Source organism: Erithacus rubecula, assembly GCF_903797595.1.
Source record: "Erithacus rubecula genome assembly, chromosome: 6".
Lineage (NCBI taxonomy): Eukaryota > Metazoa > Chordata > Aves > Passeriformes > Muscicapidae > Erithacus > Erithacus rubecula.
This window is the reverse complement of record NC_136688.1, coordinates 30,761,823-30,787,478: the sequence shown is the minus strand read 5'-3', so window position 1 is coordinate 30,787,478 and position 25,656 is coordinate 30,761,823. Positions and strand designations below refer to the sequence as shown.

General features: G+C 37.8%; 2 protein-coding genes across 6 annotated transcripts in view; one reads left to right on the top strand and one right to left on the bottom strand.

The window, feature by feature from the left end:
- The first annotated feature begins 334 nt into the window (after positions 1 to 334).
- FAM98B (family with sequence similarity 98 member B) lies at positions 335 to 17,193 on the top strand. 4 transcript variants are annotated; one of them, XM_079308088.1, is made up of 9 exons: positions 335 to 488; positions 1,119 to 1,267; positions 2,031 to 2,165; positions 2,885 to 3,063; positions 9,546 to 9,626; positions 10,007 to 10,123; positions 12,472 to 12,639; positions 14,097 to 14,298; positions 14,390 to 17,193. In XM_079308088.1, the coding sequence occupies exons 1-9, from the start codon at positions 424 to 426 to the stop codon at positions 14,542 to 14,544; spliced, it is 1,251 nt and encodes a 416-aa protein (XP_079164214.1). In that variant the 5' UTR covers positions 335 to 423; the 3' UTR covers positions 14,545 to 17,193. The 4 variants fall into 4 exon arrangements, with proteins under 4 accessions (XP_079164214.1, XP_079164215.1, XP_079164213.1 ...); XM_079308089.1 differs by having other exon boundaries at positions 14,097 to 14,316; positions 14,407 to 17,193; XM_079308087.1 differs by having other exon boundaries at positions 14,097 to 14,316.
- Positions 17,194 to 18,277: 1,084 nt separating this feature from the next.
- RASGRP1 (RAS guanyl releasing protein 1) overlaps positions 18,278 to 25,656 on the bottom strand; it is a 37,312-nt gene continuing 29,933 nt past the window's right edge. For both annotated transcript variants that reach the window (XM_079308085.1, XM_079308084.1), the window contains exons 14-17: positions 25,025 to 25,061; positions 24,329 to 24,475; positions 22,726 to 23,099; positions 18,278 to 21,339 (exon numbers count right to left, since the gene is read on the bottom strand). In XM_079308085.1, the coding sequence (XP_079164211.1) occupies positions 21,205 to 21,339; positions 22,726 to 23,099; positions 24,329 to 24,475; positions 25,025 to 25,061 (693 nt within the window). In that variant the 3' untranslated portion in view covers positions 18,278 to 21,204. The remainder of the gene's footprint in view (positions 21,340 to 22,725; positions 23,100 to 24,328; positions 24,476 to 25,024; positions 25,062 to 25,656) is intronic.

Sequence of the window (25,656 nt, the reverse complement as noted above, 5' to 3'; positions counted from 1 at the left end):
CGCGGAGCACAGCCGCAGGGCCAGGAGCCCAGCCCAGCCCCGCCGGGAGGCCCAGCAGAGCCGGGCTGCACGGAAGGCTCCCCCAGCCCCGGGCTGCTCCCCGAGGCGCTCCGCGGCCCCGGGAGCGGCACGGAAGGCTCCCCCAGCCCCGGGCTGCTCCCCGAGGCGCTCCGCGGCCCCGGGAGCGGCACGGAAGGCTCCCCCAGCCCCGGGCTGCCCCCCGAGGCGCTCCGCGGCCCCGGGAGCGGCACGGAAGGCTCCCCCAGCCCCGGGCTGCCCCCCGAGGCGCTCCGCGGCCCTGGGAGCGGCACGGCCGCCGCGGGAGGGGCGGGCCCGGGCGGCGGCGGCAGCAGCGGAACGCGGCGGCGGGCGCGGGTTGCGGAGGGGCGCTTTGAGGCGCGCACCGCGCGGCGCGGCGCCGGCATGAGGGAGCTGCCGCCGGGCCCGGCGATGGAGAGCGACATCTTGGACGCGCTGGAGGCCTTGGGGTAACCGGGGAGCAGCGGCCGCTCCCCCTGCCAGGGGCCGGGGCCGCGGGCGAGAGGCCGGGCCGGCGGCGGGAGCGAAGGGGAGCGCGGGCCGGCAGAGGAAGGGCCCGGGCTCGGCGGGCCGGGCCGGGTCTCGGTGGGCTGCGCTCCCGGCTGCGGTGCGGGCAGGGCAGGGCGCTGCGGGGCCGCTGCACACCGCGGGCAGCCCCTCGGCCTTGGGAGCTGCCCTCCTCCCGCGACGTGCTTCCGATGTGCCCAATTTACTTTTCGGTTTCGTTATTCCCAGTACTCCAGGGCAGGCAGTTGTTACTGTAAGAAGGAAATTTCACTAAACGCTTAATACTTGAGTTCTCTGTCAGGCTTGTTCTGAGAGATCAAAGTCTGCGTTCACGTACGCATGTGAAAATGCCTGTCTCGTATTTTCTGACAAACTATTTTGCTTACAAATGACCAATAATTTTTTGGTGCGTTTGAAGAAAAAAGTCTGAATTATCCCTTCATAAAAGTAATGTAAAAAGATTAATTCCTTTAAGTGTAGTTACCAACCATCTTAGAGTAAGATAATTTGAAAATATGTATATTTTATGTTAACGCTTACTCCTTATTACTAATGTTTATCTGTCTGTGCAGGTACACAGGTGCCCTGTTGGAGGAGGATGCCCTGAAGAAAGCAGCAGAAAATGGATTGTCTTCACCAGAATTTTTTGAGCTTTGCATTTGGTTAGGTTCCCAGATAAAGTCACTTTGTAATATGGAAGAAAGCATCACTGCAGCAGATGGTATATGAATGTTAATTTAGTATTTGTTCAGTGGATTTAGACCCATATTGTTCAGCTAATACTGAAATTACAGTGTTGAAGTTTACAAGAAACGTGAAAGATAGCCAAACTCAGGCTGATATTTGTGTGCTCTAGTCTTGTGTTGTGAAGACTGTTTCAAAATGGAGAAGGAAGGTGATTTGGGGTGGTTTTAGAGATACATAAATGTAAAAGCTACATTCATGCCTGTAATCATATTTTGATGGCATAAATTGGAGTGCTGCGTGTTTTCTGGCAGTTGGTCTAGCACATATTCCAGTCAGCACTGTGTGTGAGGTGCTCAGTAGCACTGCCTGATTATTTCTGTCTAGTCCTGGAGTTTTGGATGAGATTTTATATTACTTATGTTTTCACCAAAAAAGTAGTGGAACTAAAACCATTAACTGAAAACAATGGGTTCGTGACTCTTACTATTTCTTCATCAGAAAATTAGTTACATTGACACACTATTTAGTGACATAAACTGTTCACTTCCTACTGATGTTCATTTGTGTTCATGTCTTCACTGACTGCTGTAGCATTACCTCATTCAAAGCATGAGTACAAGATACTATTAGAAGGCATGTCTACTTCTATGTGGGACTTTTTAAAAAAAATGTAACTGGGGTGGTAGGTGGTTAATCTTTGGACTGTTGAAGTCTGCAATATAAGTGTATGTTAAAAAAATTAGATTGGGGTTTCACGTTTCTGTAAAAAGCCATTAACTGTGCATTAATTTCCATAGGTGTGAAAGATATAGAGAGCTTTCAGCTTGAAATTAGTGGCTTTCTGAGAGAAATGTCTTGTCCATATTCCTCACTGGTGTCTGGAGACATCAAAGACAGATTAAAAGAGAAGGAAGATTGTCTTAAACTCCTGTGTGAGTACCACTAATTTTTCTTATTTTTAATACAGTATTTTAGGTGCATGCTTTATCATAACTGTACAATTTGCACTGAAGCATTCTTTATGTGTTTTTAGTTGATTTGTACAGTCATTGCATACAAGCTCAGTATGAATCAACTCACTTGTGCAAAGTGAAAAATAAAGCAGCATTAGAAAGCTGTTTTAGCAGAAACTAAAATTTATTTTAAAAGTATGGTGCAACCATAATTTTGGTACATATTTCTGGTGCAAGCATACTCCTGATCCCTCTCTTGATTCAGTTGTTTCAGCTCACCTAAACAGAGACCTTTCTTCCTATGTTTCTGAGAGGTTTCAGGGCAGCTTGAACAAAAATGCTGCTCAATTTGAAGGTGCTGAAAGCAGAATTGAGAGAAATAACATCTAAGTTTCAATTGGACTTGGACAAAGGAGTGGCAGCAGGAACCAGTGTGGTAATATAAAATTATCCAAAGAACTTGGGGTCTGGTGGCAGAAGGGAGTTGAACAGTTAAATGCAGCATGTAGACTGAAGGTAGGAATTCATGTGAGAGAAAACTGAGGTAAAGAATAGGAAACATACCAACACGTTCAGGAGAAAGTCTCCCTTTTATCATGGTTACCTTACAAATGTATATATTGTAGCTGTACTGAAAATGTGGATGCAGAAATACTTACATGTCTCTAAATCTGCCTTTATAATGCTTTTCTCTCTAGTATTTCTAAGTACAGAACTTCAGGCTTTAAAGATACTGCAGAGCAAGAAAATTAAAGGCTCTCATTTGGACAAGCACAATGAAATTATTCAGGAAGTGCAAGCTGTTTGTGATGCACTGGGTCTGCCAAACTCCTCAACTTCTGGTATTCCTCCCTTGTTAACCAGTGTGGAACAAAAGGTATGGGCTTTTACATCTCTCTGAACTGTAAGCACTATATCTGTAAGCATCCATCATAGAGTTAAGGGCCCAGCAGTCTCACCTACAGAAGCCCTATCTGACAAGTGCAAAAGAATTTTAATTCTGAAAGCCAGCTTAGTGTTTTAAGTTAAACTGTTTTAGTTATGAGGTGAAGCACTTCAGCATTTCCCTGGGGTTGCAATGTACCACATCAGACATACTTTAAAGTGCAAGTTTAAGGTATAAGTTTTCCTCTTACCCAAATGTGCAAACAGAAAACTTCAAGTAATAAGTGATTGTGCATTTATATGCCTGTAGTCATTTCTGGGATGTATTTAAATTTAATATCCAAAAGTTAAATTAGTTCTTTTTAGTTTATTAATTTTTTAATTGCAAATATGGATTTGTTGGTGTTATTGCCCTAGTTGCAGAAGAGAATGAAAATGCCTGAATTGCCAGGACTCAGTGAATAAACCAACTTAAACCTTAGTCAGCAAGATAGTGCTTTCCATTGTGTCCCTCAGGTTCTAACTCATCAAGGATCACTGATGTGATCTGATTTCCTTACTGCAGAATGTAAATAGCTCTTGAGTTGGAATTTACCTTCCATGTCAGACAGCTAAAAGTTTTGTTCTTCATCTCTCTCTAGTGTTTGGGGAGAGAGTGACTGATCCCCCCTTAAGGCTGGCGTAAAAACTCCATCTGCTTCTGAGTCTTTGAATTTAATAATTTTATATGATTGTGCTTGTTTTTTTCCTTCTTCCTCATCAACCAGTGGGCAGCTGAACATTCAGAGATTTTGGGGAGAGGGCCTGTTACTTGCATGGTTTTCATATATCTGCATTCACTGTGACAAGACAAAACCTCTAATAGATTAATTTATAAAAGGCATCACCCAGGTGCAAATGGAACTGCCTATTCCTACACTGTAACTATGCTTGATCTATTTAGTTCTAAGGAAATCTTTGCATTCAGTAAATATTTTTGAAGGGATGAAGAAACAATTCTAGCACTGTTCTGGGAATGAAAATGTCAGAGTTAAAGCTGATAACTAATGGTCTGATTCTGCTGGTCTCCCTCTGTGGGTGTTAGCTGTGTTTATATCCATGAGTGTTTATAGGCTGCAGCCATGGCCAATGGCCTTCCTTGCTCAATTTCTTGCTTCGCTTCTGAGGTGCAGTTTTAGTTTCATCCCATTACAGGGAGAGGATTCCAGTTCTGCAGTTGTGGGACAGCAAGACCAGACCTGGAGCACCATTTCCTTCATGCACACATAGTGATACTAAAACGTTTTCTTTGGCACCTGGTATTTGCCACCTTTTGCAAAGTCCAACATTTCCTGTCAGACAGCATCACAGGCTTGAATTTGCATGGTGTTGCCATCCCAGTTTGTATAAACTGTTACACTTTCAGAAATACTAAAATGAGTGGAATCTTAAAGTGTTTTAACTTTGATTTTGGTTGTTTTTTCCTAAATAGTGCCTGGACTGTTTTCCAATAGTTTTCAGGTCTGTTAGTTCCACAGTGGTTATACCACTTGTACTCACTTCAGAGTGTAGAAAGGTGGCAAAAGCATTTGGTTCATATTCTGTGACTCCAAATTAATAGTATAATTTGTTCTCTCTGTGTTTCATCCCTTATAAACAAAGGATTTTTTCTTACCTCGTAAGACATTTTGGAGAATTCCTGCTATGTGTTGGCTTGTCCTTCAGCCATTACTTTAATATAGGACAAGTTTAGTTATTTTGATAGATGACAGAGTTAGAGATCTACACTTAGAGGTATAGTTGCTTTAGAAAGATAGTGCCACCAATTAAAGTTCATTGGCTTTTTAAACTTTTTTTTTTAAGACCACCATTTTGCTACTTTTTAAAATATGCTCACAGAAATTCACTTGAAATGTTCAATTTATTTTTCAAAATATTTTTTGTTTTTTTATTTAATTAGATTCTGCATAAAATTGCACAGTTGATGTTTAGTATTATATCATTCATAATACAGACTTACATGCTGCTCTAGTGTTTTTATTTAGTGTATCTGCAAATGTATCTGTGGCATTTCAACATGTCTACTCTTTGTCTCTGTCTAGCATCTTCAGCATTGTCAGTAGCTGTGGGAGTAGTTCTGAGAATAGTTTGGCTGTGCAGCAGCAACCTACCAAAGGCCAGATCACACACTGTGTTTTGGTATGGAACATTAGAACATTTATTGTTTAAAGTGATTTTCCAGTTTATAATCAGAATTGCTTTTGTCATTCAAAATGAGTTTTATAGTAGCTCAAACTTTGAATGTACAATCATAGCAAGTATCTTTTGCATCTCCTGTAATTACCTAGGGTAGTGGTTATCAATATACCTGAGAAAGTGAGATAAATAGTATTACAGCCTTCTTCCACTAAGTATATCTTATTTTATTACATAGTACTGAAAAACTAATAGTAATTTTTCAGTTGTTTAAGATACTTGTAAAGTATATTTACAGAGGGGGAATCTAGGAGTCAGTCGGAAATTTAGTGCCAAAACCTCTATAAGTTCTAAATGAACATTGATGAAAGATTCAGAAAAGTTCATGCCAGTGTTGTGCTTTGTAAGTAGTGCTTACATCTGGCTGTTTTCCAATCAATTTAGTGTTAATTTCACAACTTCTTACAAAATTGCATTCTAATACTGTTCATTTCAAAAAGCTTTTAATGTGATATTATTCAAAAGACTTCTGAACTTTTTTTGCCCACATTATTAAAGTACTCTGCTACTTTTCACATATCAGTAGAATGGAAAGAAACTACAAAGGGCTACTGAGCAAACTAAGTCAAAATTAAGCTAACATAACACTTAAGTGAAATGTGAGAAGAATATTTTTTAAAATATTTGGGTATGCATCCTAAAATTTACTAATATTTAAATGAATGTGTTTCATTTGACTGTTGATCTATAGTAATTTTACAGATGTAATGGTGCCTGGACAGTAAATATTGATGTAGGGAACAATACTGAAGAGTTGTCCTGTTCATCGCACATCAGGGTCAAACAAAAATGTATTAAAAGTTAGATGAACACTGAATGTATCTGCAGGTAAATGAAAGAGAGGCTTAAAAATATTTTGTGCTTAGGATTTTAGGTGTTCTCTCTGCCACTGTACAGTACATCTTATGACTAATTAAGGGAACCTTCTTTCATTAAAGTGTTGCTCTTTTAAATTAATAACATGACACCTTTCTGCAGGTCAGGTTTTTTCAAAATCTCAGAAAACGCCAGAGGTGCATACATATTGATGTTTTTCTGTGCAAAATGTGTTAAATGTAAAAATGACTGCTCTGTTTTGACAGAAGATGAGGATATTTAATAAATACATAGAATGTGGTAATGGAATGTGAGCTAATTTTTTTTTTCAGTAGTACAAAATTACAAAACAAATGAGAAATGTCGTGCTCAATAAAGATACACTTTATTTGGTAACCATAGAATAGCTGTTTATTTTTATGCAGCATATTTGAATTTGGTATTTTTGTCTCAAGCAGATCCAACTGCTTGTATGTTTTCATTTTATATTTAGAGATTGTGTAGACTCCCAAAGTAATCCCATAAATTTTTAGTGTTACTAAGGTCATTGATTACACAGTATGAGAAATGGTCAAATATAGTTGCCTACATCTAGTTTTAATTATTTGGTGTGCTTTTTACACCTGAATCTGTAAAAAAGTGAGGATAATTTGCCTATTGCAATTTGTTTTATATTTCTTTGAGTATGTTTTCACTGCTATTTTGTTTGAGTTTGCATTTGGTTTTATTCCCACTTACATGTACAGACTTCCTTCTGGATTGTGGTGGGTTTTTTAAACTCCTGCATATCCTTCTCAACCCAGGGCAACTATCATGTGAGGAAATGTGAGTTGTAGCATAGATTCTCACATCCATTGTATTCTTGTCCTCTGGCAGACTGTTGTGTGTCAGAGTTCCTGTGCTCATACCTCTGTCATCAGTCATGGCTGGACAGTGTATTCTGAAGCTGTAAGACAGCTCAGTTTATTTTACCATTGTAGCTGTAGGATTTCCCCATGAGCCCTGCTGATGGGGGTGAGGAGTAAGTGGAGATTCATTCAGTCTTTACAGTGTGTCAAAAACATAGACCAGTTCATCAGTGGAGAGATTCCTCCTTAAGTGTTACTGATTAGTAGAGCTGTGCTGGTAAAAATTACATAGGTATTCTCTTAACTTGGAAAGAAAACGAAACTGGGGGGAAGTCACTAAAGGATTGTTTCATTTAGCTACTCTTGTTTCTTCTAGTTCTGATTTTCATTGATTATCTTCCTTAATTGTTCACTCTAAATTTCCTTTCCCTTCAGTTCATGGAAATCAGCAGTGATTGACTTGTGATGGCAGAATGTGTGGCTTTTGTATGTGGAGCCCAGTGTTGCATTTACCTCTTGCTGTCCTTGCAGCTGCTAATTTACAACAATTCTAATCTCTAGGTAGTGTTCAGCATCACTGTTTTTCAGATCTTCTTTCACACTCTTAACTGTAAATTACATTGAGGATTTTTCATTTTGTTGTATTGGTTTTTGTTTCAGCAGCTGGTCTCATTTTGATAGACTCCCTTTCAACCTTTGAGGTAATATTTCTGACCTCAGTGGTGTATGAGCAGACACCTCTTGCCCCTCAGAATTTTTAATTTGTCTGCTGTTCATTCCTTCTTCTATACTAATTACTGATTTGTTCATCTCTTGCTGTCATACTGGTCTTTTTCTACTGCTGATTATTAACTTTAGATTTTGATTCTTCAGACATTTATTTAAATTATAACATAGTTTGTGCTTAGGTACATTTGCATTTTGGAGTGAAATATGGCACCGTGTACATGCTTTAGCAAAAAAAAAAAAAAAACAACTGGCTACATTCAGAAGACAGAAAATCTTGGAATGGTTTTTGTGAAAAAAAAAGTTTACAGAGAAGCAAGAATTATCAGAGAAAGAGGAGTGTTGGGATTAGTATGGTACATGGAGCTAAGCATCACCCCTTATTGTAATCTCTTTTGATATGAAAGAAATATAATACCAGGGAGTATTACAATAATCAGGTTTACACTTTTCAGATACTACTAGGCAGTCTTTTCTGATGGAGTCAAAACATGTTTTCCCTTAATTTGTTCACTGCACAATATATTTACCTCAGACTTTTTCTGAGATATTGTATTTTTATACTTCCAGAGTGCTGCCCAGCAGTAATGAAAAAAGAAAGAACAAAATGCATACACCTTGGTTTTCACACAAAATTTGAGATCAGATTTTTTCTTCATATATGCAAAAAAAAAAATATAATTACAAAAATCCTGACATATGAGAGTTGATTTGCTAAGTATTTATTTTAGCAATTATCTAGGTGCTCTAGAATTCAGTTTTTGACTTATGGAATTTTTTTTATAGCAATCAGTAGAGATGATGTTTCTGTAACATGTGAAGCTCAAAACTGAATTTTGAACCATGCCTTTATGACAAATGTATAAATGCCTGTGTGCCCACATGAGGTCTTATAATCCTTGCAAATGTATCTCATGGCTGTCCCCATTTACAGGTTTTACTGTAGCTCATGCACTACCTTAATCCTTTCTTTGACATATAAAAAAAAATTAACTCTAGCTTTAGTCATTTTGCTTGGTTCCCTGTGGCTGTTTGCTAAAACAAATGAAGATGTAGTTCTCTCCATTAGACTTGCAGGAACAGTAATATGCATGAAGTCAACTCCAGCTGAAAAATCAGTTGGATAATGTTCAAGTTATGTACATGTGTTGTGGGCATTCATGGTAATGATTTTAGAAGAGCTTTGCCAAAGGAAGTTCACTCAAGAAGAGGAGGTAGAGGTTTCTTGTAATGAGAGAGGAGAATGCAATGGTTGGAAGGTAAGAAAGGGCTAATTATTGAGGACAAGAACTAGTGGAAGAAGTATAAGCAAATTTGTTTTGGAGTGAGTGCAGAAGTTTTAAACATCATGTTAGCTGAAACCAATTATAAGAGTAGAATAAAATTAATGAGAAGGAATGACTGCATACCTGTCATATCTCCTGCCTTTCTTAGTAGCACCCGTTACCAGATTTTTTTGTAGCCCTGTGTAACATTTGGCAACAGAGCTCTGAATGTCCAATTGTTGTAGCTATAACACTTAGTAGTAACTAAAATGAGTAATTTAGCTAGTCTCACTTTTTGTATACACTTGATAAATTTGCTATATAACTTTTGTTCTGTTAATGAGGAAGTGATGTGTCATAAAATATTTTTGTATAGAGGCTGGTCATCTTATAAAAGTATTCAGGAAATCATTTTATAGTGGATCATAAGCCAGAAAACGTGTGTCTGTTTTCACGAGTCTGCTAAAACAAACATGCTGTGTTTGATCTTGTGAGTAGCAAAATGACATTATAACAAATTTTGCTGAAATAATTCTAAATATCATTTGTGTTCTGAGATGTATGTGTTTTGGTTTTTTTTTCAGATAAAGGACATCCTCTCAAAAGTTAAAAATAACTATGTGGGGAAATCACTGCTAACAAAACCTCTGAACTCTGACCAAGTGGTAAAGAAAAATTTCACAATTTCTTTTCAGTATTTAACAGGATGGTCAAAATAAATGGATATGGCTTCTTTAATTTTGCCTTTTTATAGTCACTGTTCTATTGCTGAATATTAATACTAAAATTCAGTTCCTAAATACTAACAATGATAATCATATGCTTCCAGAATTGACCTTATAAAACAGACCTTGTGTTGATTCATCCATTGTTCACTTTCAAATAATTTTGTATATACATACTACTGTAGCATTACATAGATGCCACGTAGTTTATAGTGGTCACCTCGAGATAGACATCTTAGTTGATGGATGGGGTTAACTTTGAATTGATTTCTATAACTTTATGTATTTGACTGTTTGAATTTCTTATTGTAACACTGCAGGAAAGATTGGAAAAAATCAATGATGCTCTTTGCAGTGAGTACGAGTGTCGACGGCGGATGTTGATGAAGAGGCTTGATGTGACTGTGCAGTCTTTTGGCTGGTCTGATAGAGCAAAGGTAAACTTGATGTACTTTTTGCTTCCTGTAGGTGGGAGTCTGCTACTGTTGCCCAAGTCTTCCTACAGAATATGCATATTGTGTAAAGACACAAATACACTTCCATCACTGTTATCTTTTTTCCAGCCCGTTTCTCATCTCAAGTTGTAGTATCCAAATCCTAGGTGTTGAGGAAGGGAATGGATTTAATCAGGTGCCACAGTCCATCCTTGGTGACTGTTTGTAGCTTCACAGTTAGAAATTATATCATCCTTTGTTAGGGTTTCTCATTTTAGTTGAAGTTCCCGTCTCTCTGTTTTCTTTATCTAACACCCTCCAATGAAGTAAACTGGGAGGGAACCTCAGCACTTCTCATTCAGATGCAAAAGTAAGACAAACACTGGGCCTTAATATAGATTGGGTATAAAAAGTGACTGTTCATAAAGTCTGAGAGGTTACAGTGGCTGCCCCCTGTCTTGGATTCAGTGCTGCTAGGTGAACAGCTGTTCAGTTGAACAGGTTATTTGAATAGCAGCTTGTGTGAGAAAATCACACAATTGCACGTAATCCTTCAGGTCACTAAAAATTCAAAAGCACTCCACTGTATTTGTTCTGCTGGTATTGCTTTAATTGTGATCATTTCAATTGTATTATTTTGTAGAACTCTATATATTAAGAAATAGTCATGATATTTCCAAGATGGAAATGTGTCTTGTTTGTATCCAAAAGAGTTGGGAGATAAGATACACGAAGTTTGTAATTTGATGAAGACATGTGAGAAGCTGGAGGCAGATGATTTTGCTCATGAGTGGCAAGAGCAGCTTTTCTTCCAAAGGTTTATTTAGAAAACTTAAGATGGATAAATCTTAAAACTTGGAAAGTTTACTGAAAGTATGGATTGTTATAAGTCTTTGTGACATTACAGTTTGTCATTGACACATGCATAATCAAGTTCATGAAGTTCACTAAGTATCCCTGGAAGACATGAGTCTAGGTGCTGCTGTGCTGCGTTGGAACAGCTCAGTTTAATTTCTGAAGGGGTTGTGAATGCTTTTGTGCTGCAAGAGAGGAAAACGGGCATTTAGCTCAAAGGAGCCAGGAGAGGTCCCTACTTGTATAACTTCCTTAAGGCCGCACCAATGCAACTATGTATCTTCAAATTTAAAGTGTACTTCTGAAATGTAGCTGATGTGACTGATGACTAACTTAAGCATCCTAAAACTTTGTCACTTGCTATTGTTCCATTCAGTGTGCAAAAACAATGAATGCCCTTTGGAAATAGAACAAAAGTTTAAAATTATTTTTGATGATAAAGTAGTCAGATGATTCATTTTCCTGCCTTATAAAAGACTGTTGGTGTGAAATATATGCAGTTACAGAAATAACCAAGTTATATACTAATTCAAAGTTACATACTGTTTTCAATTTTTTCCCCCATTTCTCTTGAAGGATGTCCATCTTTGAAAAGATACTGGGGTTTGAAAATGTTCTGGCATTGGTGTAATTTAGAGAGTTTACTTTTTTTTTAAGCCAAGAGACAAGCTGTTGTCTTTTTAAAAAAATTTAAAATTTAGCTTGCCTTTTGTGCCCCACCATTAAATAGACATTGATATGTTTCTCTGCTTTGGATGGTGTGGCATTTTGGGGATCTTTTTCGGGTTTTTGTAACTTGTTCAGTATCCAAGAGGGGTAAGTTTGCAAACTGAAATGGGCTCACAAATGATGGAGTAATTACCTAGCAAAACAGTCTTGTACAGGTTCAGCATCTATTATTTGTTCTAGCCAATATCAAATGAAGGCCATTCTCGATTTTCCCAGAAAGTATATTTATTTTTATTTTCTGCTAAATAAATGAAACATCAAAGCATGCTTGGAAAAAAAATCTAATGTTGTCCTCTTTTCATGGCTTGCATAAGTGTTCTGCTGCATTGATATATTTTCAGGTTTTCTCCACAAATTTACCTTCTTTGAAGCTGCTCTGTTTTCATCACATTTAGAAGTGATCTGTTGATTATGGTTATGTAAAGCTATTGAGAGAACTGTATGGACTCCTTGAGTTTTAATCTGTAGACATGCTGGAAGACATTAAAGCATCTGTTTGATGCCAGTGGATAGAGGAGTTTCTTTTGTACTGGTGCTAAGTTTCAGCATCAATTAAACATAATCAGCAGCACTTTCTGTGTAATAGCTCCACCAACAGGAAGAGAGCTGGTGATGACTGGCACTGTGTTTTGGAATACAGTTTGTATTTTCAGAAGCTACACCTTGTGTTCAAAGTGAAACTTACTGAGACCAGCTCTTGGTTTGTAGTAAGTCTGTTGGTGTGTTCGATACCTGGCGAGTAAGTTGTGTTTGATGTTATCCTTCAGGTAAAAACAGATGAAATAGCACGGATCTATCAGCCCAAGCGCTATGCATTGTCTCCAAAGTCCACCATTACATTAGCTCACCTCCTTGCTGCTCGTGAGGATCTGTCCAAGATCATAAGAACAAGTAGTGGATCAACGCGGGAGAAGACTGCCTGTGCCATCAACAAGGTATGCTTCTCTGGCATGTGATAAATGGACATGAGGATTTACAGACCTATGGAAAGGGATTCTGGAAGTACACTGGTTTTGCTTGGTACTTTAATTTCATTTTTTCCATTTAAGAAAGGAAGGTTTGCAGTATTCCAGTAAATATTGCAGAAAGTAGGTTTTCTTATCTTCCTAGACAGTCAGTCATGCAACAGGATGAAAGAGAGTAGTGTAGGTGAAGGGGAGCAATGTGGGAGGCTGTACATGTGTGTGTAAATGACCTCTTGAGTTCAGTGGAGCTGCACAGCTCAATGATACATAAAAGTACTTGTGGTATCAGTTCCTGGGCTGCCTTGCCAGTATATTATTGTTTGGTTTGTAAACCCACATCTCTAGTTCATCCGTGCATTATAAATCACAAAAGTTTCTGTAGAAATGTCGTTTTGCTGCAAAGTAAAATTACATAGTTTGGCTGCAGTAATGAATCAACATTGCTGCTTTCTTGTGTGTGATAAAAGCTGAAGTTTGCAAGTAGTGATGGGAGTTTTCAGCATTCAAATGTGATTAAACCTGCTTTTATCGATCCTTTATTTATAGATTTTTCTAAATTTTTTTGCCTTATTTAGATACCCTTTAATATGTTTTGATCCCTACCACTCTGAAATTTCTTAATTTATTGTAGGATCTGAGAGAAAGGTGGGTTTTTTATCTTGAGAGGACTTTAGTTGGACTGCCTGGGACTGATCAGGGAATGTTAACATTGATCACACAGAGTTTAGGAAAGATGAAAGCAACAACAAAAAGACCTACTTGGATACATGTTTTTTCTTCAAAGATGTTTGTTTTGTTTAACCTTGTCCAGTGCAGTTTCTCTTTTCATACACTGAGTAATACCTGCCATAGTCAAGACGCCTCTTTTTTTTTATCTTTTGTTGGAAGTGTTACTGCAGCCTATTGCATATTTTGTATGTTCTGGCTCTTTACTGAGTATAAGTAGTTCCTAATGTTGGACAAACTGGTGTACATTTGAGAATTGCACATCAGTTTGTCAGTGGTTTTTTTGTTGGCTGATTAGGTTTGAACTTGAGCTTTGAAATTTAAGTAGAAGAGCCACATCTTAAGTCTTTTCTATATGAATATATATGTGTATTTATATATATTACATATGAATTATGTATGTTGTTTATTGCAATGCTAATACTTCAGGTGTGTTCTTTATAAAAATGTCACAAAAGTAATATGAGCCGGCTAGCTGCAGTCATTTCTGCTTTAGAGGTGAAAAACGAAAACACTTTTAGAGTTCTGTTGTGGTGTTACAAGGACAGAAGATAGTGGTTCTGCTGTCAAGTACTGCAGTGAGGGGCCAAATTTCCTGAAAACATCAGGCAGCATTTCTCTGTCCACAGGAGAAAATCCTGTGTCTTACTGAGTTATTACTACTATTTTTATCTCTGAAAATGACCAATTTTTTCATACAGGTTCTGATGGGCAGAGTCCCTGACCGTGGAGGCAGACCAACAGAGATTGAACCACCTCCTCCTGAAATGCCTCCATGGCAAAAAAGACAAGAAGGCGGTGGAAGAGGTGGCTGGGGGGGTGGTGGTGGTGGTGGAAGGGGTAACTGGGGGGGTGGAGGGGGTAGAGGAGGAGGAGGTGGAGGTTTCAGAGGTGGTGGAAGAGGTGGGGGTGGCTACCAGGGTGGGGGGGGATACCAGGGTGGGGGGGGGATATCAGGGTGGGGGTGGCTACCAAGGTGGGGGTGGCTACCAAGGTGGGGGTGGATACCAGGGTGGGGGTGGATACCAGGGTGGGGGTGGATATCAGGGTGGGGGTGGCTTCCAAGGTGGCAGAGGAGGTTATGGTGGCAGGGGAGGCTATGGTGATCCATATGGTGGAAGAGGCGGGGGAGGTTACCGAAGATACTAAATTACCATAAATCTTAAAGAGTAACTGGCAGAATACAGTGGTGGTGTTTACTGGTACTAGGAATTTAGATACGTTGAATTGGGTTTTGGTTAGAATTAAGTATGACCATATGAGTCGTTTCATTAGACCAACTGATGTTCTCCCTTAGTTCTTTTAGTTAACTGAACAGAACTTTTATACTAAAATCTGATGACTAAAGTCCTTGTTTTTCATACTGCTTATATGGTGTTTTTTATTATGTCATTTTATTTAAAATAAGTCTCAGAAAACTGAATAAAACCCTTTCTAAACAAACAAAAATATATTAATGGTCAGACCTCTCTAATTTATTGCATGTTGCATGTCTGCACTCCTGCTCCAAAATGTTATGTAGAGAAAACAAAGTAGGCCTAAGAACTGGATGAAACCACTTTTAAAAAGTCAAGAATGCTGCTTTCAGGCTTGTTCTCTTCATCTCATTGTTCTTAGTTCATAATTTTCATGTGGGACATGTAAATGAATTTTAATTTCAAATGATAAAATCCTTAAGGCTTTGGTCAAAATTATTCAGTTGGATTTGATTATTCTTGCAGAACTTCACATTATAGTAGCATTGTAAATTAATACTCTACACAAATTAGTCAAATCAGTTTGTTTTTTGTGTTCATAATGTATCAGACACTCTAATGGTTAGAGCATGTACTGTAAACGGATAGTGAGTTTTGAGACTGTCATATTTTCATTTTACCTGTTTTTTCTGATGTTTCATAAAAAAATATTTTAAAATCATATTGTGCAGAAAGGCTGCAGCCATCATGTCTGGTATGAATTCATGTGTATATCCTTGTGTATCAGCTTTGAGACACAAAGTTTGAATAAGCTGATCTACGTAAGAAAGAATGTGACATTTCTTCTCGCCTTTTTTTCTTTCCCCTTGTTTTTTTAAATTACCATCTTCTCCCCTGCCTGTTCTGTGTTTGGGAGTCACCAACTGCCTGGTTGATAAGTTAATAGGACACTTCATGCAGCAGGTGCCTTTTCTCTCTCTGCCAACCTAAAAGAAGCCCTGTCTTGATATGATGTGGGTGCCTTCCCCTCGCATACACGGTTAGTCTAAAAGCAGTTAGCTGTCACACCATCATGGCTGTAAATATCTGTAGACAGGAATTAAATTTAGAGCTGTCACTTTAAAAAGTCAGTTATTGCTGCCCAATGTCTTTTAGATCTCCCCCATTATGAGGCCTCTGCTGAGAACAGAGGTAGAAAGGGGATGATGCCTGAGTATTTCTCATGTCAGCATTTATCAGGGTCAGGTCACTACAGAGAGATACAGGAAGGCATCTGATTGACCTGGTGTGTTTGATAATTAAATAGCACAGCAGACTTGAAGCACTTGTAGGAATAACTGCAGGTTGAACTTTAGGATTTTGTTTTGGATTTATGTTCCTCAGTTACAAGTTCTTTCTGCACAAATTTCCTATTGATGTCCATTGGTATTCTTTAAAGATGTTTTTTTACCTTCATAAACATACATATCATGTCCTGCTTCATTGGCAACTTCATGCATGAATGTAAAGTTCTGTTCCAAATCAAATTATTGTCTTTCAAAAGTTTTTCTCTTGTCATTTCCCCTCTTATCAGTTTGCTTGAGAATGCTACTACTAATATGATAGATAGGGCTTTACCCAGGCTTTAGGGTGGCAGCAGGTACCTGACAAAAAGCAGAAGTTTTGCTTGCTAAAACATGTTAGCTGGGATGTGAACCTTTGCGATAATGGGTTAATGGTACCCACTGCCAGTGCTGTAGTTCCTTTGCCAAATTTTTTCCATGCTTCTTACTGGCCTAAGCCCTTGGCAGCCTCTGCAGTCTATGGAGAGACCTCACATGGGTCAGGTGGGAAAACAGTACTGATTCTCTTGATTCTGAGCTTGGTTTTTCCCTAATTTTCTGGAAAAGCTCCCAAACTGACGACATACCAAATGAGACTGCTGGCCTTGGAACAAAGTATTGGTCTGCAAAGGAAAAGAGAGCAGTTTTTAACCACCAAAGCCTTAAATCAAATTCTGTTTGCTCATCTCAGTGTTACTTTTTGCTACAAGTCATCAGCAGTCAAGCATGTGGCTTCATCAAGGAAATACACTTGGAAAAACAAATATGCTTTAAGGTTTCATTAGTCTTAGGACACAAGGTTACAGCAGTTTAGTTGGATTGTTATAACTGCATATGTGAATGTGCCTTGTGTTTTTACACTCATCAGTCCATCCTGTTTGTAGTAGGCAGGACAGATCTGAATGAAGTAAATCATCAAGTGAAGCAGGTGCATGCCCATTTAAATTCTAACAGTTAAATTATTTCAGTATCATATTTTGGTTATATGTATGATGACCATGTAAAATGCGGAAATACAAATAGCCTGGAGATTTTCTTCTTTAATCTGGCCATTTCAGTTTTTCCTAAGTAACTTCAGAATGTGAAGCCAGTAGTTGAAAACTAAAGTAAGCACCACCATATTTCATGGAGGTATCCTTTGCTGTCCCCTTGTCAGAAGATATCCTTTTAATTTCTCAAATGATGCAATAACACCATGAAAGTAATTGATTTAAACCTAAAGTTTTGTTTGGGAAAAAATTTATTTTCAAAAATTCTGTTTTAAGTAAAAGATTTTCATACATGTTTGTGAACATTTTTGTGTTTATTCGCACTTAGTGAATACCTAAATATTGTTTTGTTTGTTGAAGAACTGAAAAAAAAAAAAGGCTGGGGATTTTTTTCAGGAATTGAGAGAGACACTTTTGTCAACAGCTGTAACCACTGAGGAATAAAATACTGTATTTGAAATTATTTGCATCATCTGTGTATATTGTGATTTGGATCCATTATTATATGTTCCTCATTGTTTGTAAAAAAGAATTCCTGCTGGTGATTTACAATAGTGATGAGACTTATGGTAATGAAAATAACACATGTTTTGACCAAAACGGGGAAGACAGAGATAGCTTCATAGAAAAATTTTAACAGGCAAGCTATGTCACAAGTCTGGGATTTTGTCTGAGATTACTAAGGAATCTGTTACATTTTATCTTAGTGAAAAAAAAATTAAAAAGCATAGTGGCCTATATGATCACTGCTTTTGTCTTTACATAAACTAAGGAAATACCCTCCAATTACTTCTTAAGTTTTATTTATTACTTTCTATAATTATGAAAAAAACCACAACTTGTTTTGCGCAAGACTGTAGAGCAGATTGGCTGCACAAAGAGGAGTTTCACCTCTTGTTGTCTTCCCTCCTGTGACTGATGATAACTGAATGGATGTCCATTCCCCATATAAAAACCAATTTGGCATATGGTATTTTGAGGTTTACTGTAAGGTAAGTCTTTAGGGTGCTACAGTTCTGCCTGTGCAATAGGCAGCATCAGCAGAAGCCTTGCTTAGACTTGGGTACTGTGCTGTGAAATCTTTTGAAAATTAGCATTCTTAACAAAAGTGAGAGACTATGATAATAAAGACTGGTGCTTTGTAATCCTTGGAATAGTGAGTAGCAACCCAGTGTTTATACTGTGTCAGCCACTAAAATATAAACAAATAATCTGCAAATACCTAGCTTCCTAAGTTCTCCCAGGCACCATTCCAAGGCTCAGGGAAGGTAAAGTTGGTTTAGAGACTGGTTCTAGATTAATGCTACAAAAGGGTCTCACATGACAGTCAAGGAAGATGAATATAAGTTGTATAGATTTCTCTTGAGATAAAAAATCAGAGGCATGGAATGCAATTTTAATACTTTTTCTATTATAAATATTAAACCAAACTCTTACAATTTATATAAAATCTTTACAATCTGTACACTTTTCAGTCTTCTCAGACAGCATTAAACTTTTTCAAGTTGCCATAGAGATCAGTTACAACAAAATAACAGATACTGCTAGAACAAAAACATATTTCCAAAACATACATAAGCTAATCTAAAAGCAATTGTATTTAACCTGAATAAGATCAGTAGCCCTGCCTTATTAATTATGATATTACTCAATCTGCTTAATCTTTACACAATCAAAATTCACACTTAAAAATAAATGGGGAATGGTGCTTGTTCTTTCTGCGTTCTTGTAAGTACAGCTGAACCTAGAGAAGGAAGAGGTATTTCCATTTAACTTTGCCATGACAAGATTAATTTTGGTATCACTGCTAGATAATGACTTCTAAACAGCACTTTTGGTTGTGTCTTTTTTTCCTAACATAAGGCAGCTTGAAGATTAAAATGAGGCAAGTGATTCTGGGTAGCATTGTCAGTTTTAACGTTTCCCTCTAGTCGGGTTCCACTGTTGTCTTTCATTCAGGAAAAAGAAGGCCCCAAAAGAAAATAAGGGACTAACAGCACTTTAGGGAAAAAAAAAAAGGGGGTGAGGGGGTGGGGATGAGCTAACTGTTAGGGGCTTTGGGCAAACAGGGAACCTGAAGGTACTTAGCTCTGAAGTTATCCAAGTATCAACTGACTTTTATGAAGCAGGAAGTTTTCAGCATCTATAAAGCACTGCACACTTGTTCCCTAAGACATTCCTGCAAAAAGATCGCTTTTGAATCTTTCAGATTGAACAAGCAAACTTCACAGAAAGACATTAAGTTAGCATTTAGGACTGTACAAATCTGTGGTCATAACTCACTTTGGAGTATTAAGTACCTAGTTATACAGTAGCCTTTCAGCCAGCTGCTGATGTTAGGGAGGCTTTGTTCATGATTTGCATATTCCATAATAGACAAAGTATATGTATACACACAAATTCTATTCAAATCCAGAGTTTAGACCAGCAGTGAGAATTTACCTTCATTGTACAACAAAATGTATGAGTCTTAGCTGCTCCTCTGGGGTATTTTTTAAGTAAGTGAAAATATATTCAACTTTTATCTTGTTTAATAGTTGTAAAAATGGACTTTTATTTGTTAAATGCCTATTAGAAATATACCTTGCTGTAGTTCCCTGAATAGAGGACAAAATCAAGAAGCTCACAGAAAATGGGTGAACCAAGGTTGCAGGCATGACCTGACAGTCATTCTGATTGCTTCACTGAACAAAGTGCAATTCCATGTTCCTTGTTAATAATTCAGGTTTAGTGTATGCATTAAAAAAGCTGCACAGTCTTTCAGAGCTGTTTTTATCCTATGCATTTCAGTTATTTACAGTAATGTTACAGAATATCTACTACTACTGCTCTTTCCCTCTATTTATTTTTACTTATACATAGGGTTGCAAGCACAATCCAATTTCCAAACAAGAATTTTGAATACTAAACTGGCAAGTAGTTTCAAATTAACTTTATAAATAAAGCATTCATATACTTGATAAAGACTGTAAATTGTGGATGGAATGTATATTTATGCCACTTTGAACACAAAACACAGATGCTATTGTCATTGACTAAATTCCAGTCTATAATGGAAGTATATAATTAGAAGTGTTGAGCATTAAATGGACTTTGTTTCTGATGTTTGTATGTGTGATGAAAAAATATCTGATAAATACAAGAAAGTTTTATACAACTCTTAAGTGTACAGATTATCTTGGAATGCAAAAGCAATTTTCAAATTTGCTATTTAGACAAGTAGATTTATCAGTAACTTGAAAGACTGTTTTATTTTCTCTTAACAATATGTACACTGTGTATTTAAGTTACCTCCCTTGCACTTTTTACTATACAAAATTTACAGACATAGGAACACACTCATCTTGACTCTTTATATAAAGTGCATGTGATATCTAGGAGAGAGAAAATGGAGAAATCTTGTCAGGAGCTCTGAAATACAGTAGCTATTGCACAGAGATTGCTGTACAGTTTCCCTCATAATATGTCTCTAAAAGTTCTGCTCAACAATGGCATCTACTTTGATGTGCCAGAAATATCATCCACCTTGTCCTGTATCTACTGTATGGGGACAAAAGGTTACCCCTTAAACCAAATAGGTGGAATTAAGTGTTCCAAGTCATGGCATGGAACACAAAAATGAAAGCAGTATTCAGTGTTAAGTCTCTACAGTCTCACTTCTATTACTTTTAAGTGTTTGAGCAGCAGAACTTCTAAAGCTCTGAATGATGTTTAAAAAATTGTCAGTTTATATTATAGTGTAAGGATCAATCAAATATCATTACTTAGCTACTTATTTTAAAGTTCTTGTTAATTTCTGGAATTAAATGTGACCATTCAATTCACGTTTTTAATTGGTTTTAGCTCCAAGAAAGAAGTTTTACTTACTCAGTTTTATCAAACATTAGTTTCTACAAAACTGAGTTTGGGCCAAATTTGAGGTGACACGATCTTATGAATAGCTACTTTATCAGAACCTTTCTACAGTAAGGTGTGCTGCTGGCAGCCAGCTAAGTCACTGGGAAATCAGTATGGTCTTCAACATGAGCAGAGACTTCAGCAACACTCTCACTCCTTTTAAAACCAAACCCAGAAGACACTATTTTCATTACACAGATAATGCTAAATTACCTTACAAGGTCAGACAAATTATTTTATGCATTTGGGAGTGCATGTTTAAAAGGATAAGGTATTGAGTAAAAAGAACATTTCTGCTTAACATCCTTCATATTCTCTCTCCAGTTCACTTGGAAAGCAGCTTTATCACAGCCCCTCTTTCAGTCTTACATTCTTCCATTCCATAGGAGATTTTCCTCTCATCTGCTAGGAGCAGTCTCTGTGTTGTAGACTGTCAACTACATGGTTTCTTTTCTGGATTGTGAGAGATTCAATTGTTTTATGTGCCTGTTCCAGCTGGATCTTTAAACCTTCATTGTCTGCCTTTAGAATATTCCTTTCCTAAACAAACAAACAAAAACAAAAAAAAATAGAGAATTGTATTTTATAGTGCAATTGTTTGAGGACTGTCTAGTTGTATACTTAGGTTGACTGCCATAAACATAAATTGATGTAGCTCTCATCAGAACAAGTAATTTATCTGAGTATTTCCACAGTCCCTGCTCTATCCTTTGTGTATACTCCCACAACTTTCCAGCAGCTGGTATCTGAGTCATGTCCACAACCTGCACTTATCCACCCTCCACTGCACCTCTCACAACAACAGCAGTCTGGGGAAACAACAGCACGGGTCACACTTTACCACTCTACTGCTGCAGAAATTGATGTACCAGAAGCGAAGCCATTAATTCATAACATCATCTGCTGTTTAGTAATCAAGGTCAGAATCTGATGAGGGAGCAAGGGCAAGAGTAAATTATGGGACTCACATGAATGGGATATTTTAAATAATGCATTTTTAGAAGTTACATCCAAGCTTCACATCCTTGCTGTATTGAATATACTGTTGATTGAAAGGGAAGTGGTTTGTACTAGAAGACTGTCTTAATCTCTGTCTTAATAAGCCATTCATCTTTGATAAAACATGAGTTCACTTTATCAGCAGCAAGGGGTATTTTGAAAGTTATAGTCATCATTCAAAAACCAGACTGTGGTCCTGTTGTTGGACTGTTTCCAAGTTGCTTCATCACAGAATAGCGATAAATATTGAGTAAAAAGTATGAAAGTTTTTCGTTCCTCATAATTATAGCTGGATCCATCTATTAGTTGCAGTGTTGGGATTGTAATAGTCTCTTTAATCAGTCTGGAAAGATGTTTCTACAAATCTGAATTTGGACCATGTTTGAGGTGATGCAGCCTTATGAATAGCTATTTTGGCAGACCATTTTAGAGTAATCTGAGACACAACTGGGCTGATGCAGGTGATATCTAGCAAGAAGCACAGCAAAATTTCTTGGTGGTTCTTGCACTTGTCAATGGAACAAAAAGAGAGCTCCCTACTCTCCCAGACCCATATATTCTGTCACTTAAAGGAGCAGAGGCCACCAAAATCGAGGAAATTCAGAATTATGTTCCTCATTTTATGGAGTAACATTCTGTCCTGAGTGATTGGATTTTGTTCACATTCTAGAACTGACAGGGACCAGTGGGATCATAACTGCAGCTTCAAAGCCCTGTACTAGCACTAAAATTTATCATTTAAATGAAGAATTGCTGGAAGTTAAAGTGGCTAAGACTTTATGATGCCATTCATGGATTGTTTAATTGCAATTAAATTTGCAATTAATTACTCTGGAATAAAGTGACACCTTCCCACCCAGCCACTCCCCCACACATTAACCACCTGCCCTGTTGTGTAAAACAGATTTTGTTCCATCATGTATGTACCTGCTCAAGTTCCTGGTATGAGGGTTTACAGCTGTGATGCTCCTCCTTCATTTTGTGGCTGGAGTCCTTGTTTTCCCATTTAACAAATGCCTTTCTGCGGCCTAGGATTGGGCTTGGAAAGGTGGATGCTGGAGCTGCCTGGAGATAAGGATTCTCTGGCATCCTGTGTTCTTTCTTCTCTCTCCTCTTACGGGATACATCACCAGCCATAAGTACAGGATCAGTCTGGGTACTTTTGTGGATCACAGCTGGTTTCAGTCTCACTGAGATTTTCTGAGCTGAGGAGCCCATGAGCATAATGGTTCGATCCTTGCTGTCTTCACTGTGCTCCACTACTTCTCCATTAGGAAAGGTGAATGATCCTTCTTCTTGTCCTTTAAAATACATAAAAAATTGAGGCAAGATACTCTCCCAGAAAAGGAGAAACAGGAGGTGTGGTAATTAAACACTATTTTAATGAATAAAACGTCTATTCCTTGCTGACTTTTACATTCATTGCTCTCCAAAATAGGTGTCATTACAAGTTTCTCAATGTTGTGTCTCTTCAAACAGCTCTTATCCCTATCTGAGTAACACAAATATGGATCAGTAAGGAGAAAACAGGTGTGGCATCAAGGTCAGCTTGAGAAAAACTTTGATGGGGTAAGAGGTGATTATTACATAGTGCTGCAGCCATTTCAGACACAATCACAGAGATGCACATAGTCAGTATCAAGAGAAAAGGGGGCATTGAGCTCTACATATGTGCTAATAGGAAGCCAAAGGTGGAATCAGCAGCATGAATCTTAAATACAACACAAAAGATTGACGATCAAAGTGGTCAGAAGCAGATTTGAAGAACTTTAAATGCAGGCAAAAAGCAGGAAAGAAATTCAAAGAAAGTGAATATGCAGAGTTGGAACATCAAAATAAAAAACAGAATTAGCCTGGTGTTTTTCAAGGACAACATTCCTTCTTTGAAAGCTTCCACAGTAATACACAGTAGGAAAATTTTATACAGATTGCTTGATATAAGGAGAAAAGAACAGAGAGGTGTAGATTTTTCATTTCCAATTCTATGGAAGATGGACAGATGGACAGGGGTTATAGATTCAGCTACTGAAGTGGAAAAATAAAGACAATTAGCTGTTGGTTTTCCTAGCACACAGATATGTAGGAAAACTGACTATATAAACTCCACATTAAATTATTAGTCAGAATTGTAACTGCAGTAGCCAATGTTACAACTTGATGAAAAACAAGACTTGCTTGTCACAAGGTGAGAGAGTTAAGGAAACCTGTCAGCTCTTCATGTAACATGGCCTCTAGTTCTCATGAGAGTCTAGCAGAAGATTTACTCACTTTTTGGTGGCATTTGTGCACCATATATAGTGTGACAAGATCTGTCTGGAAAATGAGTCTATCCCTACTCCATCTACAGCAGGAATGATGTTACTTGATACAACTAATATATACCTGGTTCTAGTTTCTATATAGATAAAACACTGCAACTAACTGAAAAAAAAAACCTAAAAGGATTCTGTATAACTCAGATTTAAAAGAAAAGGGAGCAAAGGAAAGATTATCTATGTACTTTGATCTTTTTAATGTGATCTTTTCTCACCATGGAATTGTTCTTTGACTCCTACTGGGCAGAGGCTTGAAGCAAGAGCAGATGTTGGGCTGCTGTCTGCAACTGAAGTTTTGGATCTTCTCTTGCACTCTATCACAACCAGATCTTTGCATTGCTTGTGACAGTTCATTCCACAGTCTGTAAACAAAATGTTTATGTGATTCAGTGGCTCAGCTGCAGCATCTAAGGTAGCTCTCACACTGCTGCCTTCCTAGGAAACAAGACCCTTCTTTGGTGTTTTCTACATGCATTACCTGTACCAACATACATCTGTAAAATGCCATACCTTTGCCAAATTCCTGCTCATTAAGTACAAAGTACAAAATGGTGCCATTCAGTCACAAAAGGGCCCTGACTGTAGGAGCTGCAGAGAAAGCTAATATTTGTGTGAGGAAGAAAACTGTGCAAAACAGTGTATATGTATATGTATATGTATATGTATATGTATATGTATATGTATATGTATATGTATATGTATATGTATATGTATATGATACAGGGAATGTGCTGCATGTCAGTTACAAGTTCCTTCATCTCTGCTTTTCTTCTGTCATATTATTCTTGAATCAGTCTTGTCCTCCCTGGGAGATCAGATTAAATGGGTCCCTAGATATAGCCATGGATCTCAGGATGATCACAGGTTTTTGTCATTATGGATTAAAATTAACAAAGTATAAAGTACTTTACCTTTGCATCTGTATCCTTGTTTAATGACTCCCCACAGCTGAAATTCAAACAAACAGAAAGCCTATGTATTAATATATTTCTCTGCATGTTTGATACCTTCAGATAAAAAAATACACTAAAAGCTCCACTCTTTTCTAAGATCTGATTACTTGCATAATGTCTTGTTTTTCTACATTTCTAATCATAAGGTCAAAATAGAACTATTTACCCCTTTTGCATAAGGTAAATAGAATATTTTGTGTTTGCCAAAAACAAACAAAATATCTTGAGGTAGTCTACTGAATACATCAGCAGATCTGGCAGTTGCTCAAGAAGCTGTGGAGCTGGAGTAGATGGAGAATTCTCCAGTCTCAGCACCCCTGTGTGACCTCAGCTGAATGGAAGATTGTCAGGACAGTTTTATTAACCCTTCTGTGCCACAGGCAGAGGCATGCCATGTCTGTATCAGGACATGAGCTCTAGCAGCCCCAAGGAGTGCAAGGCTCTGCATTTGGAAGTCATGCCTGAGACTGTTTTTGGTGACACAACCAAACCCCACAAAGTATGAGCCATGTTTGAACATACTGGCACTGCCAAGAGAAGAGTAAAGGGTACCTTAAATATCTACAGAGGCAAAGTCTGGTGTTCTATAT

Coding starts and splice junctions, on each gene's coding strand:
- FAM98B (XM_079308086.1), top strand. CDS start 424: ATGAGGGAGCTGCCGCCGGGCCCGGCGATGGAGAGCGACATCTTGGAC. Junction 2,166..2,884: donor AGATTGTCTTAAACTCCTGT/GTGAGTACCACT, acceptor TTTTCTCTCTAG/TATTTCTAAGTACAGAACTT. Junction 10,124..12,471: donor GCTGGTCTGATAGAGCAAAG/GTAAACTTGATG, acceptor GTTATCCTTCAG/GTAAAAACAGATGAAATAGC.